Source organism: Psittacula echo, assembly GCF_963264785.1.
Source record: "Psittacula echo genome assembly, chromosome: 4".
NCBI lineage: Eukaryota > Metazoa > Chordata > Aves > Psittaciformes > Psittacidae > Psittacula > Psittacula echo.
Genome location: NC_137738.1, coordinates 109,690,454 through 109,706,709, shown reverse-complemented (window position 1 = coordinate 109,706,709; position 16,256 = coordinate 109,690,454). Strand labels below are relative to the sequence as shown.

The window sequence follows — 16,256 nt, the reverse complement described above, 5'->3', positions numbered from 1 at the left end:
AAGAATATAAATCACCTTTGGACTACTAACATATCAAACAAGAAGGCACATACACATCTCTATTTCTCCATAAAATGATTAAACCATTCCTAACAGACTGCTTCATAAAAGAGGATGTAATATTAGGCTCTTTTTAAAATTAACCTAATGCATATGCTATACTTTTAATGCCTTTATTTCAATTAAAAGTGCATTCCTGAGTTTCTTTGGATAGCCTGACACATCAGAAATAGCAAGTTACATGTTTATTTTTTAAAATATAGTATTTGCTAAATATAATTCTTCCCTGATGACTGACAGGTTTTACTGTGTGCTACTGCTACACAACCACTGTTCCCCTCTTCCTTTCAGGTTTGGTTTGGTTTTTTTTTTCCCCCCAAGTTTTTCATTATATCAATTCCCCATGCATTTTGTCTATCAATGCCTACTTAGCACAAACAGCACTATTTCATACCCATATATTGGAATACTATATAACTAGATATGGTAAGGCCTCAATGCAATAGGCAACTGTATACAACATTTTTAAACTGCCTCTTAGCAATGAGATTGAACATCTTATTTTCTCAATTACTTTGAAAAGGCAGAAAATACCCAAAACAGGGAACGAAAGTATGAGCAAAACTCATATCCCAACCCTTAAGTACTTTTCCCCATTTCCAATTATTTTCTTCTGATCATAAGAACCATGCATTACTTTATTACCTAAATGTGAATAAAGTATGAAGATTCTCTCTGAAATTCAGTGTTGACAGCTAACTTAAATCTAGAAATACACTGCAACTAAGTAGGACAGGAGTCTTCATGGCTTGTAACAAAGGAACAAAATAGGTATGCATGTGTGGTGAGAAGAAAAATTACATAAACCAAAGAAAAAGGCTACTGGGCAAAGTACTCTATCATCTATGTCAGTCTCTAATTGAATCTTTTCCTACCAATGTTTTAGTTCTTCTGCCACAAGTAATTCATTAACACAGAATAGCTATTCGCATTCCTAAAACTAATTGTTACCAAAAACTATCACACATTATTAAACCCAGAACATATTTATAACCCAAAACAAAAAGCAACCATAACCAAACTATTTAAATAGGACCAAATGTATAAATACATCTGACAAACACAACAGTGTAGACTGCACAATAACTGCAAACCTCTTACTGAATCCTTTACTAAAATCAATGCTAAATTCATAACTGAACACAACTGCAGGTCGCAACCTGAGACATCAAATCCAAGTTCTGTTCAACTCCTCTGTCACTTTCCAAAACTGTAGAATTCAACACTTTTCACTCTGTGCTAAATTAAATAAAATTAATAAATAATTAATAAAATTAATTATACAATTAAATAAATTAAATAAAATTCAATGCACAAAGATTTAATTTTTCCCCTACTACCAGTTAAAAAGTCACTGGCTATAGTGTTAAACATCAGTGAGCATGATGCAGCCTAGAATCAGGTGGGATGCATCCAAGGTGCTGAGGTAGCTGGCCAACATTATCATGATACCACTCTAACATCCAAAAAGAAAAAAGTAGCCTGCCAGCCAGAGGAACCTCAACAAGCTGAAGGAGCAGGCAACACAACCGCATGAAGTTAAACATAGCCAAGTGAAAAGTCCTGCAGCTAGGACAGACCAACCACATACACAAGAGAAAGTTTGTTTAGTATTGTCCTGGTCCACAACAGAAGAATGAATCAACTACTAAATGTTTTTTCTGATTTCCAGAAGGATTAGATTTTACTGGAAGAATCTCACAGTGAAGCATTAGCACCAAATCAGAATTATCTTCTTTGATTCACAATGAGCACTTGTGAAGAAAGCACTGAAACACACGAAGCGCTATAGGGTGGCTTTAAAAACCCGCTCATGATTGTGTACTTTACAAGCTTTATCAAAGTAATAATTTTTCAAGAGTGTACTGAACAGAAGAAAGCACTAAGGCAAAAGAGTGCACACAGAAGAGTGTATTGGGGCAAAAGAAAGATGGAAAAGGACAATCCAGTTAGGAGACATGTTCTCATTTATCTCTTGGACCCACAGATACTAGGCTAGCAAGATTATGTGACAACACAGAAAGTAACCTGAAAAAGACAGATTATGTGTTAAACTCAGAAGAATAAACCAAAAGCAAACCAAACTGAATAACCCTAACCACACTCCCAAAGCCAGAGCAATTGCACAGGATGGAGGTGATCCCATTGCATACACAGAAATCTAAGCTACGGAACTCAAAACAATTTGTGAAACATTTTTATAATCAAGCAATACAGGAAATTCCTTTCAAGACTGGGGAAGCCAATGTAAGCTCTCAGTAACTAAGGTATTGGCAGATTCAACTCACACCAAGCCAAATGACGCCAAAACAAACAAAAACTCCACAACAAATCACAAACAAAAGACATTCCCCAAACAAACCAGTTTTTCATTTTCCCCTTAGTAAACTTATATTACATCTCAAAAATCAAAGCAAGTTTGCAGAATAATGCCCGAGATCTCGTGCAGAATGTTTCTTTCTTTTCCCCAACAGCAGACGGAGATGTTCAAGATTTAAAAGCATTACTTTTCTAACTACACCATGCCTAAAGAGCAGAGAAATAAGAAGACTCACTTTCTAGAATAATTTCTATACTGCAATGATAAACCATATTTTTTAGCAGTGCAGTAAGAGAAAATTTGGGAAGTGTATCAGACTACAAATGATGTCAAATGCCATTGAAAACACTTAAGACTCCACTTTATTTATATTAAGTGTATATTCCTTCTGTAATATAATTACCATCTGGAGAAACTGGACACATTTATATAATTTTGTAGTCTTTCATGAGACTATTTAAAGGAATTACCAGATAAAAATATGATGAGAATGTTTCTTCTATTTTTAATCACCCTCCAAAAAATTAACAAGCTATGCATTGTAACACAGTTAAGAAATTAGAATGAGTGCATAATACTGAACCCCTTCTATAAGTGGTTCAACTAAACATAAATACGGGTTAAGAACTTTCAATACTACACATACTAAAAATTCCTTCCCACATTCCAGAAATACATATATACACTAATCCTTACATTGAATGGCTTTTACACAGATGAAAACACCGATACACCAACACAACAAAACATGAGCTTTGAAAAAGGAAAACAAAGACAAAACTAACACTGACAAAGTAAGTCATAAATTGAAAAATACCAGGTTAGATCTTGCAGTGTAGTATACTTCTTCTGAATTGTCGAAAAAATCGCTACTGTCAGGCTGTTTGTTAGATAGAGATCAAGAAACTCAAGTTATTTATATTGTGACTGAAAGCCATGTATACATAAAGGGAAATTTTCTTGCTAAAAAGTTAATAATTGAAACTCAAACCATGTTTAACATAGTTGTGCAAATGAGGGTAAAACACAGCTACAAGTGTGTGCACACTACCAAACATTAACAAATCACACCAAAACAATGAATTACTGTTCACCACCTGAGCTGTGGTAATGAGTGAGAAGCTGCCTCAGTAAAAGGCAAGTATGTACCAGTTCAACATTTCAGTGAACCACCAACAACTCATAATGCTGCAGTGGTGCAGTCCTTTGGTTTTGCACTCATACCCATGAGTAAATAAGCATAAAGTTTAAGCATGCTTTAGCGAGACAAAAGGAAAAGGATCAGACCTGCTTTAATGAAAAGGGAGCTGTACTGTTATTGCTGGAGGAAGAGACGTGCATCTCTTGTTCCTGCTTCCATTTAAAAGACTTTCTCTCCCAGAGCATGCAGTGCTACAAGCTCTCCCTCAGTCCACTTCGTACTAAGGCTCTTTGCTAGACCATCCATTCTAAATAGATCTCGTTTGCATTTGACATGGCAATTTAAACAACAAAATATGTTTTTTTCATTGCTCTACAGACTCATTATTATCATTTTCAAAATTGAAGTTCAGTTTTATCTGGAAAGGACATATCAGGTCTGCATGCTTCATTCTAATATGAGCAGTGGAGCAGTTAATTTCTCTCTTCAAAAAGACTCAAACAAACAGTTACAGATCTTCCTTATAGGCAGAGAGATGAGGCAAGTTCTTTGGACAGCTTTCAAGTATGCAAACTCTGACAAGAATACACAATACTAAAAGACTTCCTTTTCAGCTGCATTAATCTGGACCATTCACAAGCTCCCAAGATTCCAAAGTGCAAAGGTTCTGATTACTAATGCACAAGGTGGGAAAAGGCTCCATTCCTCCCTTCTGACAACACCTGCCAGAGAAGTGCTCTCACAAGTTGTGCAGCAAATCTCTCTCCCAAGTTGAGCAACTCAGCTTCCTAAAGTTCAATGAAAACACCTTTCTGCTCCATGAAATTGTTCCCGAAATGGTTTGTATAGCCAGTAACTGATAAAATAAGAAATGGAAAAAGTATTTTTAAAACTTCAGCCTCTCTGTTATCATCTTTTTGCAATTGTGATTATGTGTAAGTATAAACAAATAAAATTCTTAAGGAGCAAAAGCATTATAATTTGAACTATACAATGCTACAATAGTACTTTCTTCATAATCCAGACAATGGAACAGGGAAGCAAAGCCAAGTTAACTCAGAATCAGTTCAAAAAACATTTTAAATTAACTGATGAGTTTATGGTAAAAATACTGACTTCATTACCATATTTAATAAACACTTGTATAACCAAGGCTCATAAATGTTGTTGTTATGCAGTTATGTTAAGGTCTAAACAACATATCTGAAATAACTGCCTACGTCCTACATGTGATTTGGTAAGCTATTCTTTTCCATCCCAAACAGACACCAGAAACTGTAGATTACCTGTCCAGTCAGTTGGTTGCTGAGGCAGAGAAAGATTATATACAACCTCATACACTAGAGCCAGCTGACCCACTACCAAACGACTAGGCACCAGGAATGAGATTTTTGCACAACTACAGATCAATACAAGGAAATCTGCATCAGAAGCCCCACTCACAACGTAGTTTGTAGACTATAAAGGAGGAAGTACATTCCTAGGTACACACCCTTCCCAAAACCAACTCAGAGCAAAGCCAATGCCCCTCCCACCTATGTACTAAGCCAACTTAACACCTGCCTTAGGAAAACAAAGATAACACAGAAGTCTGAAGAAAGCAAGCAAAGAAAGGTCCTTTTTATCCAGGAACATGAAGAAGCTGCCCATGTGCACAAATGTGAAAAGCAACAGACACCATACAAAAGTGGAAGCTTTCTGTGTGTGAGAGAGCACAGACACCTTTTCCCTCTCTGCTCAAGTTCTCATAACCCTTGTATTGATGGGTGCATAGGATGGAAACCTTGGCAATACACCAAAACAGAACACAGCATCCGCCAGGCTCAGTGTGGCTCAGGTGTGATGCAGGGCCACAAAAAGGTTGTTTGTGTGGGGAAAGTAAGAATACCACCAAAATCTATTTTTTTTAAAATGAATTATGCATATCTTTCCCAGGCCCTCAACTTTATTATTTCCATTATCAGTCATTGTCAATGTATGCGTAAGAGAGAGAAACACTTAAGTACACACAGCAATTCTACAATTAAAGTAACTCCATAAATAAATGGAATAATATACTTGACAATGAGGTATAAAGCATAGAGGAAATCCACAAGACAAGAGGCTGTTGCTTATCACATAAATCACACCTGTCAGAACCCACAAATAAGGGGTCTTGCTGCATATAGTGTAATGGCACCAAAAGATTTAAGACCCATATGTTATGACATTGCTACCAATTTTAATAGCACTAAGGAAGTATGCTACATAGCTGTGAGTTCTCCTCCACATATATTTGCAAGAAATAATGTACAGAGCATAGCCCATTTTTCTTGTTACTCACAAATTCATGATGTGGCTCTGTCTCTTTCCTCAAGGGTGGATCAAATTTTACTTGACCAACTAAAGAGGAGAAAAGGAAAACAAGAGTTTAAGTTGGACTGTAATTAGGCAAAACCTACTCATTAGAAGGATCAGGAAAACCATTCAGCAAACAGAGCACTGAAGTGCCCACTTTAGAGGAGTCATACAGCTATAAATTACAGGAAAAAAACAAAAACAAAACCCCCCCCCAAAAACCAAAAAAAACCCATCCACTGTGTGAGTTCACTGCCGGATGTCTTCTTCTGGGAGATTCACCCAGAAGCACACATCCAGGAGTGAATTCCCAGTGCTTCCATGTGAATATCCAAGCACTAAAGAGCCTTGAATGAAGTTTGGAGAGAGCTAATCATATCTTGTAGGACAGTTCCTTAACACTCTTCCCCTAAACTTTAGCTTAAGAAAAGATAACTAAAGCTCCAAATATTAAATACATCAAGTATTACTTTGATTTAATTCAAGCAACAGAATGAATACAATTTGGAGAGTGAAGTCTGCCCTTAATGGCCAGTGATAATGTCCTCCCTTCCTGATTTCTACATGCCTGTTTCTATCCGAAAAGCAAAAACTACAACAAAATATTAAATGAAGTAATTAAAATCTCCTCTGCCATTCTGTTATCCAGCAGAATCTGGCATCACTCTGAAAATCCTTGCTGGAGTGGCATATGAAGCTATACCAATCATCAGAACTCAAGCTGCACCCTTTCAATTAAGATGAAGCAACAGTGAGACTTGCTGAAGTGCTGGTAAAGGGTGTGTTCAAATACTATACACTAAGATTTCCTCTGCATAGTATTTAGAACCTATATGCACAAGTGAAACAGCATGAGGTTTTGTTCTCTTGTATATCACTAAAAATGCTCCTGTATGTGTCAGATACTTTGAATACAATAAGTGAAATAAGTGAATGTTAAAGGATTATCTTTAAAGTATTTAATGTTGTCAAATACACTTACAGTTTATTTCAGAGCGTGTCTTCTCTTCTCTCACATTTCTACTTGTGGAATGAATTCTATGAGGCACTACAAGAGGCTAGAAGAGAAAAATATAACACTTAAATACCAAAACACACCCACTTGAAACTCAGTATTGTGTACATAGTTTTCAGCAGGTTTCTTTAGCATAGTATCAGAAAAAGAAAGAAATAAACCAAGCAGGACCAAAACAACAAAAAAAAGATTTCATGCATGTATTGGTACACTAAAATTATAATTATTTGGAGACATTTTATCTGTAGAGTAACTTCAACATCAAGACAAGGATTTTTCAAACACTGGATTTGAGTAAATAAAGACAACACTGGTCAGGACTAGTCTTTGTACAGATAATATTTCCTTTTTCCCCGTTCACTTTAAGGATATTGCTAGAGTCCAAAATAAGCAGTAAGACTAAATCTGACTTACTGGGAGTGTTTCATTCATTCAGATATCCCAATCATTTTCCCAGCTTCTAACCTAAACTGATTCCTAAGAAGTCATCAGTTTAAGTAGATGATAAATTATCCTGAGGTTTTCAGAGCTGAATAGAAGGGAGTATTCCTGGTACTCCTGTGCTGTGTGACAACAGCAATCCCAGCATTTCTACAATTCACCTTCATATTTACGTTCCACTTCTATTTTTTTCCCCTGGATTTCCATTTACTTCTCTACAGAATGAAGTGTCATGAACTTTAAGACTTGGTTTTCATTTCTTTGCCCCTGCTGAATTTTCTCTCTTCTTTCCACATCCACTACTGCAGGTTCTCTTAGTAACTGTAACTTCAGGTTTTTTAATGGGAGTACAAGGGCATCTGACTTCTGTATATAATCAGGCCCCAAAATTAGCAACATAAATCGTAACAGTGTGCTTTTTCAATAAGTCCTCTACAATGAAATCTTACTCTTTAGAAAAAGGTTCATTCTCCATGATGTCAGACCAAGTAATGTCTGAAAACCATGTTTGCTATGCTTGTGTTGAATCTGTGGCAGCAAAACAACTTTTAATTAAAGCAATCTGACATAATAGTGTTAGAAATTTGCTGCTGTGCTGGTATGTTAGCTTTGCTTTTGTATATACTAACTGTAATCTCCACATGGCAAAATCTGACTATGAAGTGATGACAAGAGTTAGAGAGCTTCAACTGCTGTACTAACACAAAGAGTCACAAATAGCTTAGGAACTCTGCTTATCTGAAAGCATTATTTCTCTTCTCCCCTTTCATCACACACTACTTCCTTGCTTTATATTATGATCCAACACATATTTACAGAGTGTTTCACCTCCCATTTGTTTACTTTGGTCTTATTTGAAACTAGAGAGACAGACTGTGAGTATGTATTTTCTCTCCATGGGTTTATGTATATCAAGGGCAGGTTTTAATTTTTTGTAACTTATGGCAATCCTCCCCTTCCTCAGTTCTGGTTTGTCTGCTGTATGTTCTGTTAAGCTTTAAAAACGGTTTGCTATAGCTCTCGATGCATTTCAAGGTTTGATCTGTTTTCTACTTCAGTATTTCAAATACTCTTAAATGTTAAGATGTAGTCTTTTGTTAAGAGGCACTGCACACTTGCACATGATGCTTGTGCATCTGTAATGCCAGCACCAGGAGCCCAACTGCAGTGGGGGTAGCAGGTATTTTTGCCTTAGCAGCAATATCATGAGAGCTCCTTGCATCCTGCCACAGATGTTCCTACTACACAACAGGCAGGGCCTGCTCTCTCACCACTTTCTCCTTGTCCACAGAATTACTGGAAGGAGTCACATCTTCATCTCTCAGTCATGAGAACAGAGTCCTCAAGTCACCTTGAAAGGCCTACACTGACAACAAACTGATACAAACAGCTGACATCTGAGCTGTGCAAGAGGACAAAGGAACGTTCCTGACATTAAGATTGTGCCCAAGTGGCATATATATCACAATAGGTATCTCGGGAGCATCTTATCCCCAAAACATGCTAAAGATAAAACATGCGCACTTTACTCTTTGCAAACTTTCCTGCTATCACATCCATCATGAGAGTCACTGTCACAGAAATGTGAAAAGTCAGTTGTTAACATCCAAAGGTTTATTACTAAGGGAGTTAAAGCAGAGTCCCAGATGGATATCCTGTCTTTGACTAAATGGAAAACCAAATGAAGTCCTCCATGAGTTGGGGTAGAGAAAAATATTCAAAATGTCAGTTACAGATACTGCTACCAAATGAACAACGACTGTATCTAGGGGAGACCTTTCTGATGACACCCAAATAATCTGATCACGTTTTTAGTTTTGTTATTAAACAATCCACATTTTTCCAAGTTTAAATTATTTAAAGATGTAGTGTGGCACTCCTCAAAGATGTGGCAAATTCACATCTTAATTTCTGCCTCACCCACATGACTGCAGACTATCCAAGCAGTAACAGATAACATCCCTTAAAAACAGCATAGGCCAGGTGAAGAACTGTCACCACAGTGGACAGTAGACTTGCCTTCAAAGACCACCAACAGCCAGAAAAGCTGTACAGCCTCTAAAAAAAACCCCCAAAAAACAACCAACCCACCATCCCAAATAACCAAAACTCCAAACAAACTGTGAAGCATGTCTGAAGCTCAAGATTCTCACCGTATTGTCTGTACCATGTTATGTTGTACTATGATTTGCTGCTTTCAATTTTCGATAAACACATTCAGGTGATTGCCGCAAGTACAGGAGTGGTCAATCCTCAAGTTCAGATTAATGGCTCCAGCTACCTCTCTAATAGAAGCAAGCATGTGTGTATATATATATACACATATATATAAAAATAAATGGAGCATCCACACTTCTTATTCCTTCCCGTCAGTTTATTATAGGAAATTTATTATAGTTTATTTATAGGAAACACCACAGTTAAAAACTGCTCTGCCTGAGGCAGGATTCTTCCTCTGAAATTCAGACCTTGCTCAAGACACATCAAATAATTCATTATCACCTGCTTTATTCACAGAGGTGGGTTCTAGACTTGCTTATTACAAATAAAATGTTTTCCCAAGTGTCATTATCAATCTCGTTTTTCAGGTGGATTAAATGCCTTAATGGAAAATCTGGCAACATGGTTGGAGGAGAAATGAGAAGAGATACCTAAGTTGCCTAGCCAATGAAAATGACCCATCATCACAGATAACTATGTTCAAAGCTCACTGGTGAGCTCAAAGATGTGTGATGAACAATGATGGAGTATCATTATGCCTAGTACAGAAGCTTGCAAATGCAGCAAGAAAACCCTCAGCAACATAAAATAAAGGACAAATGAACTGAAAAACACATATCAAAAGGCATGCAAATAGGTTGCTTGTCCTCTGCACTTAAGCCAGTCTAGCTCACAGATAAATGATGGAAATATGCATTCTCTGATCACTGCTATGGGGTTGTTTTCTTTTTCTCCCAAGAAATAACATGTCAATAAAATGGGTACTGAAATGAAGGGTACATACAGGAAGGAGAAAGAGATTCTCCACCTCAATGGCTCAAAATAAAGATCAAGATTCTTACTGGAAAGATCTATCAGTGACATGGGCGAATGGCACATCAGGGTTTCAGTACAATTTCCAGGAAAGCACAGAAGATTCTGATCCAAGCAGTTCACTCACAGGAAACACACTGGAAACAGCTACCCTTCTTCTTATGACAGCTCATGAAAGCTTTGGTTTTCTGGTTTCTACAGAAATATCACTTTAACAGGTCCCAGAGCTTTCAATCACACTGATGAGAACTGAAGGATACCTAATCCTTGGAGCTTATGATGAGAAAATCCAAGCTCCCCAGTGCTGCCGGGATTCAGACACTTTTCTCTTAACACTGACATAAAAATCAACCACACATTAAGTGTTTTCTTGTGTGTTTAACTTCCCTAAATATTTCAACAGAAAAATTTATGAAGTGTGTTCCACTATTTACAGTTGCTTTTAAAATCCTTATTCATTCAATCATTATTCATGCATCCAATCCTTATGCCTTCCTCTCCCTTCCTCCCATTCAGGAAGTACGTAAGCATTGCACTCTACAATACAAAAAAGACCTATTTCACTTGGGCTTCTTTCTACATTTACTTACTTCAACTTCTAAGGAAGATAGACTTGATCACAGAATCAGAATTGTTTGGGCTGGAAGGGACCTTAAAGCTCATGCAGTTCCAATCCCCTGCTATGGGCAGGGATGCCTTTCACTAGACCAGGTTGCTGCAAGCCCCACCAACCTGGCCTTGAACGCTGCCAGAGATGGGGCAGCCACATCTTCTCTGGGCAAGCTGTGCCAGTGCCTCACCACCCTCATTTCAACGCCTTTCAATTCATTGATGTATGTCAACTTCTAACTGCTGTTCGAGAGGATATAAGCTCATTTAACTTGTAAAAATCTTAAAATTATCTCACAGTAGCTGCTTCTTTTAAGCTTCTTTTCGCTTGAAGACATTTTTAGACTAGTTTATCCATACGAAAAGTAAAACACAAGTATGCAATTAATGAATCAATGCCATTTGTGTCAAAACGATTATTTTTTACCCCCAAAAGACATTATCAGTTAGGGAACTGCAAACATTTGGGAAGACTTCATTAACATAAGCTTCAGGATGAAGACAGGATGCAGTAACAGAGTATCTATCTGTCTTCTCTTATTTATGAAACAGTTCAGTCCTGCACTGTTTATCATCTTACATAAGCATGCTATTTTTTTCTTGGCTGTTAAAGCAGAAAATCAGAAACTCTTCCTTTAATACCACCAAGAGAAATCAAGTTTCAGATTATTCCAAGATGGAAAAGGATCTGCAAGAAGCACACAGCAAACCATTTTACAAGAATAACTACAGGATCATTCTCTTCATAAGAAAGTGAACTAGGACTAAAAGAACAAGTTTTACAGATGTAAAAATTATTTTTACAAATGCTTTCTTTTTTTCAAAAACAATTTGCAGATTGAAACAGTTCCACAAAGAAACAGAAAACAGAATGCATGACAGAAACCAGGACTGGAGTAGTCGTTCATATTTACTGTTGCAAAATTGTTGAATGACACCAGTAAACAACATTTAAAGTGTTTACATCTCTTTCTCTTTGAGCTTCTCTCCCCCAAATATAATGAATTTGGGAAGTGCTTGTACATGCAACACAGCACCACAACCAAAAGTAAAAGCAACCCTTGATACTATTCCAGATCACAAAACATTCTGTGGCTCAATGTATCATAATAATTTACTTTTATCAGCAAATCAAAACCTAATTCTATGATTCTATGAATCTGATTTAATGATTACACATATTCCTACCTCAGGATCATCATCATCAAAATCGTGGTAAGTGGAATGATCAGGATTATTCATTTTATCCAAAAGTTCAATAGCAAGACTCCGATTTAATGGCTGGGTAACAAAAGGATGCTGAAAGACAAAGAAAAACACATTAAAATCACAACCACTGTTATTAAGCATATTGTAAATTTATAACTTTTTTAAAAAAAATCCCACTACTAAATTTATACCTGTAGTAACTTTTCAGCTGTAGGTCTTTTTTTAGGATTTTTTGTAAGTGCCATTTTCACAAAATGATGGAAACTATTGGACCTGTAAAATGAAGTGGCAAGCATTAGAACCAGATACCCAGTGAAATAAATGATCATTATCTACTGAAACAGAAAAGTACTTACCATTTCATTTTGTCCTTTAATTTAGGAGGCTGGAAGTTGCTTTTTGTCATTAGAAAAAGTGCTCTGAAAAAAAAAAAAAAAACAAAACCCAACAACCCAACACTATTTCTGTGGTTTACATTACGATACATATAAGATGAATTATTAAAAACATTCTTTAGTTGGCAGGAAGAAGTCTATCAGTTTAAAAGATGCTACCAACATTACACATTTGTGCACCAGGAAGACTTGCTACAATTTGTACCATGTACATTCAGAACGCTTAATGCTCTTGCAGTATGCCCAAACACTCCAAGCACACACAGGGGCTCTCCAAGTGGATTAGTTACAAAGATGTATTTACACACCAAGCCTTAACCCCTTACTAACCTCATTGGATGTAGGTCAAACATTGGGGGTTGAAGTTCAGCAAGCTCTATAGCAGTTATTCCAACTGCCCACAGATCACAGAGCTGGTTATAGCCACCTTTTCTTTCTACTGCCGCAACTTCTGGTGCCATCCTAAAGGGTAAAAGACACTTTCAGGTAAACTTCTTGCCACAAATAAAACATCCTTCTGTACACAATACAGAAATCATGCAGTACTGTAAGCAGTTTACTACTCTTTCCCCTTAAAGCTCTCAATCTATAAGCTCACAGCATATACATTTATACATCAGATATACACATGTACGTGTGTGTGTAAAAAGTTATGTATACATGAAGTTTTCCTCTATCATTTTCTAGTAACTAATAGCCAGTTTCCAAAACAGCTGTTTAGCAGTAAGCAGATGAAACCAGTTTCAGACTTCGCTGCAGGCACACAACAAACTACCACCCAAGTACCAAGGAGCCTTAGGTATAATTATTCAACTACAACAGAACCCAAATAATATCCAAATTCACACATTGCCCCAGGAAGTGATCAACTAACTTTGAAGAATTCTAACAAAGAAATAAAATTAACAAAATGTCAGTTTTTCTGAAAGCATGAGACCTGAAGACTCATTGGCACCTCTGTACAGAGCACGTGTTTTTAAGGTCTGCCTCATCAATGTCAGAAGATTTCATTTAAATTAAACAAAGTAGTTTCACAGCCTCAGGTGGCAAAAATTAACAAACATAACTGACACAAACAGAAACAGCTAAGAAAATTATTCACTGGGCATCGTTACATACTTTGAATGGCCAAAGTGAGTTATAGATTTAATTCTCCTACATAGCCATATCAGACAGCAAACATGTTAATATTTTTTAGCTTTGAACTTTATTAGTCCAGATCACCTGAAAAGCAGCAGTAGAACCGGGGATGTAACTCAATACAGGTAAGACAGATGAATGTCACTTAATGAGTGCTCCAGGAAAGCAGCAAATGACATCTCAAATCATAGAATCATTTAGGTTGGAGAAGACCTTTAAAATCATCAAGTCCAACAGTACACCTAACACTGCCAAGTCCACCACTAAACTATGTCAGTATCTGTATATCTTTTAAATACCTCCAGGGATGGTGACTCAATCACTTCCCTGGGCAGCCTGTTCCAGTGCCTGATTACCCTTTCAGTAAAGGAATTTCTTCTAACATGATACATTAGTTAAATACAGACATCCTTATCTGTAGATCTGAAAACATCCATCAAGTTTGGTGGTACAACTTATTTCACGTTTGCATAGTTAAACTAAGATTACTAAGTGTCTTCGAGAGTTCACAGAAAAACTCTAAATCAAAATGGGAAGAGTTACCAAGGAAGAGGGGAAGAACAAGGGTTAACTTTAAAAAGACATCGAGAGGAGCAGGGTTACTACAACTAAAAGACACTGCACAGCAGTTTTGACCTTCATTTCTCTCCCATCCAAGAACCAAAGCCTTACCTGCCTGGACACCTCTAATGATGTGTCACAAAACTTTCACACTGCCTGTTTCCAACTAAATTTCCTCCTCTGCGATTTCAACAATTTTGCTTCCTTGATTCTCCTCTCAAATCTCTGAGAAGATTTGCAAACTAAAACCGATGCTTTTCATCAGCATTTAACCTATGTAATGCCTTCAAGGTTATTGTTCAGGGTTATGGCACGTCATTTGAGAAGCCTGGCACGATTTGGAAGTAACACAGTGATACAGGCCAGGACTAAAGTCACCCAGACATCTTAAGAAACAGAGACACAAACCAGTTACACAATCATGATTTATGGGTGTTTGTGTTATTCTGAAAGGGAAGTGAATCCATGCCTTAGCATTACTTACACTGCAGAAGAATGCTAAAAATGCTGTGCTTGACCATTTCAAGACCAAATACTTGAAGGAGGGGGACGTCTTACATGCATTTTTATCTTGTACCTACCATACCGTCAGACAACAGGATTTAGAATATCATTCTGGGAAACATACCACAAAAGCACTATTTTATAGTGAAGAACATTGTGTCATTTACCTCAAGGGAACAACCACTTCCAGTACAAAGAGGAGAAAATAAAATGCTGAACTTCAGAAAAGATAAATTAGACAAACTAGTTTACTAAGGAAAGAATAAAGATGCAATACAAATAGACTAGAACTGTACGTTTTAATTCAATCAGTTTAGGCAAATAAGGAGGAGGGGGAGGGAGGTAAGAAAACTGCTCAGAGGAAACATTTCACAAGTGGCCTAAAGAATACGTGAAGACAAAAAATGAAACTCATTATCAACTGAAGAGCTGTAGAAAAGATGTAGCTATGGTGGAAGGGATGAAACAAAAAACACCAAAATGTAAAAATCAGGGGAAAAAGAAGAAAATAATTTAAGATCAGAGTTAAAACGAAGTAAAATTGTTTATAGTTTTTAAGTTGGACTAAACTGAGATAGATTAGTCAATAGTAATGGCAACACACAGACATTCAATTTTTCAAAGCGTTAGAACATTTTCTCTGATACTCCACTAATTCAGGATTTAGCATAAGTAATACAGATACAATCACTAGAAAGACGGATGCAGCCTTTAGTGATTAGTCTACCCAGAAAGTGACATAGCATGCTTTTATCACAATTTTTCAACATTACTATGTTATGATTATATTAATGGCCAAGTAAAACACAGTTACCAATATGGGGTGCCAATGAATGATTTCCTTTTGGCAATTGTAGCTGTTATCTGAGCAGATACTCCAAAATCAGCTATTCAGAAAACAAAAACAAAACCAAAATGACAGTTAATAACTACTGTATAGCTCATTGTTAATGAACATAAGCTTGGTTTCCCCATTGAGAGTTTCTTAAATATACTGGAAATATTTAACAAAAAATAAATAACAAAAGCAAATAATGGAAACTTGGTCTATCTCAGATACCATCAGTCAGCTCCTCTCAATCACCTGCCAAGTATGCAGGCTGCACACGAACACGCCCCTCATCAACAGAGGGGCATGTTTCTTCTGTGCAAGCCTGATCTACAACACGCAGTGTTTTAATACAATAAAATAATTTATTATTTATTATTATCCAAAAGATTCTTTCAGATAACCTTTCAAAGTACATTTCAATAAAAATTTTGAATGGTATATTAAAGATTTCTAAAAACCCGTGATTTGATTTTTACCTGCCCTATACATTAGAACGTGTTTTACCTCAGTGTTCTAAAGCTACTCCAATTACTCCTCAGATACTAGTTGGATGGCACAGTTAAGATGCTAACAGCAAGGAAAAAAGAATTCTGATGTCCACTAATTCTTTACATGAACCACTATACCATTAAACAAAACACAGGAGACTGCTTCTTAGA

General features: G+C 36.7%; 1 protein-coding gene across 14 annotated transcripts in view; it reads right to left on the bottom strand.

The window, feature by feature from the left end:
- MAP4K3 (mitogen-activated protein kinase kinase kinase kinase 3) overlaps nt 1-16,256 on the bottom strand; it is a 91,538-nt gene that overhangs the window by 43,487 nt on the left and 31,795 nt on the right. For 11 of the 14 annotated variants that reach the window (XM_080616165.1, XM_080616168.1, XM_080616164.1 and 8 more), the window contains 8 exons: nt 15,580-15,652; nt 12,891-13,022; nt 12,522-12,584; nt 12,357-12,438; nt 12,145-12,255; nt 6,841-6,916; nt 5,845-5,903; nt 3,198-3,260 (listed from right to left, as the gene is read on the bottom strand). In XM_080616165.1, the coding sequence (XP_080472291.1) occupies nt 3,198-3,260; nt 5,845-5,903; nt 6,841-6,916; nt 12,145-12,255; nt 12,357-12,438; nt 12,522-12,584; nt 12,891-13,022; nt 15,580-15,652 (659 nt within the window). The remainder of the gene's footprint in view (nt 1-3,197; nt 3,261-5,844; nt 5,904-6,840; nt 6,917-12,144; nt 12,256-12,356; nt 12,439-12,521; nt 12,585-12,890; nt 13,023-15,579; nt 15,653-16,256) is intronic. The other 3 variants (XM_080616172.1, XM_080616177.1, XM_080616174.1) reach the window with 1 other exon arrangement.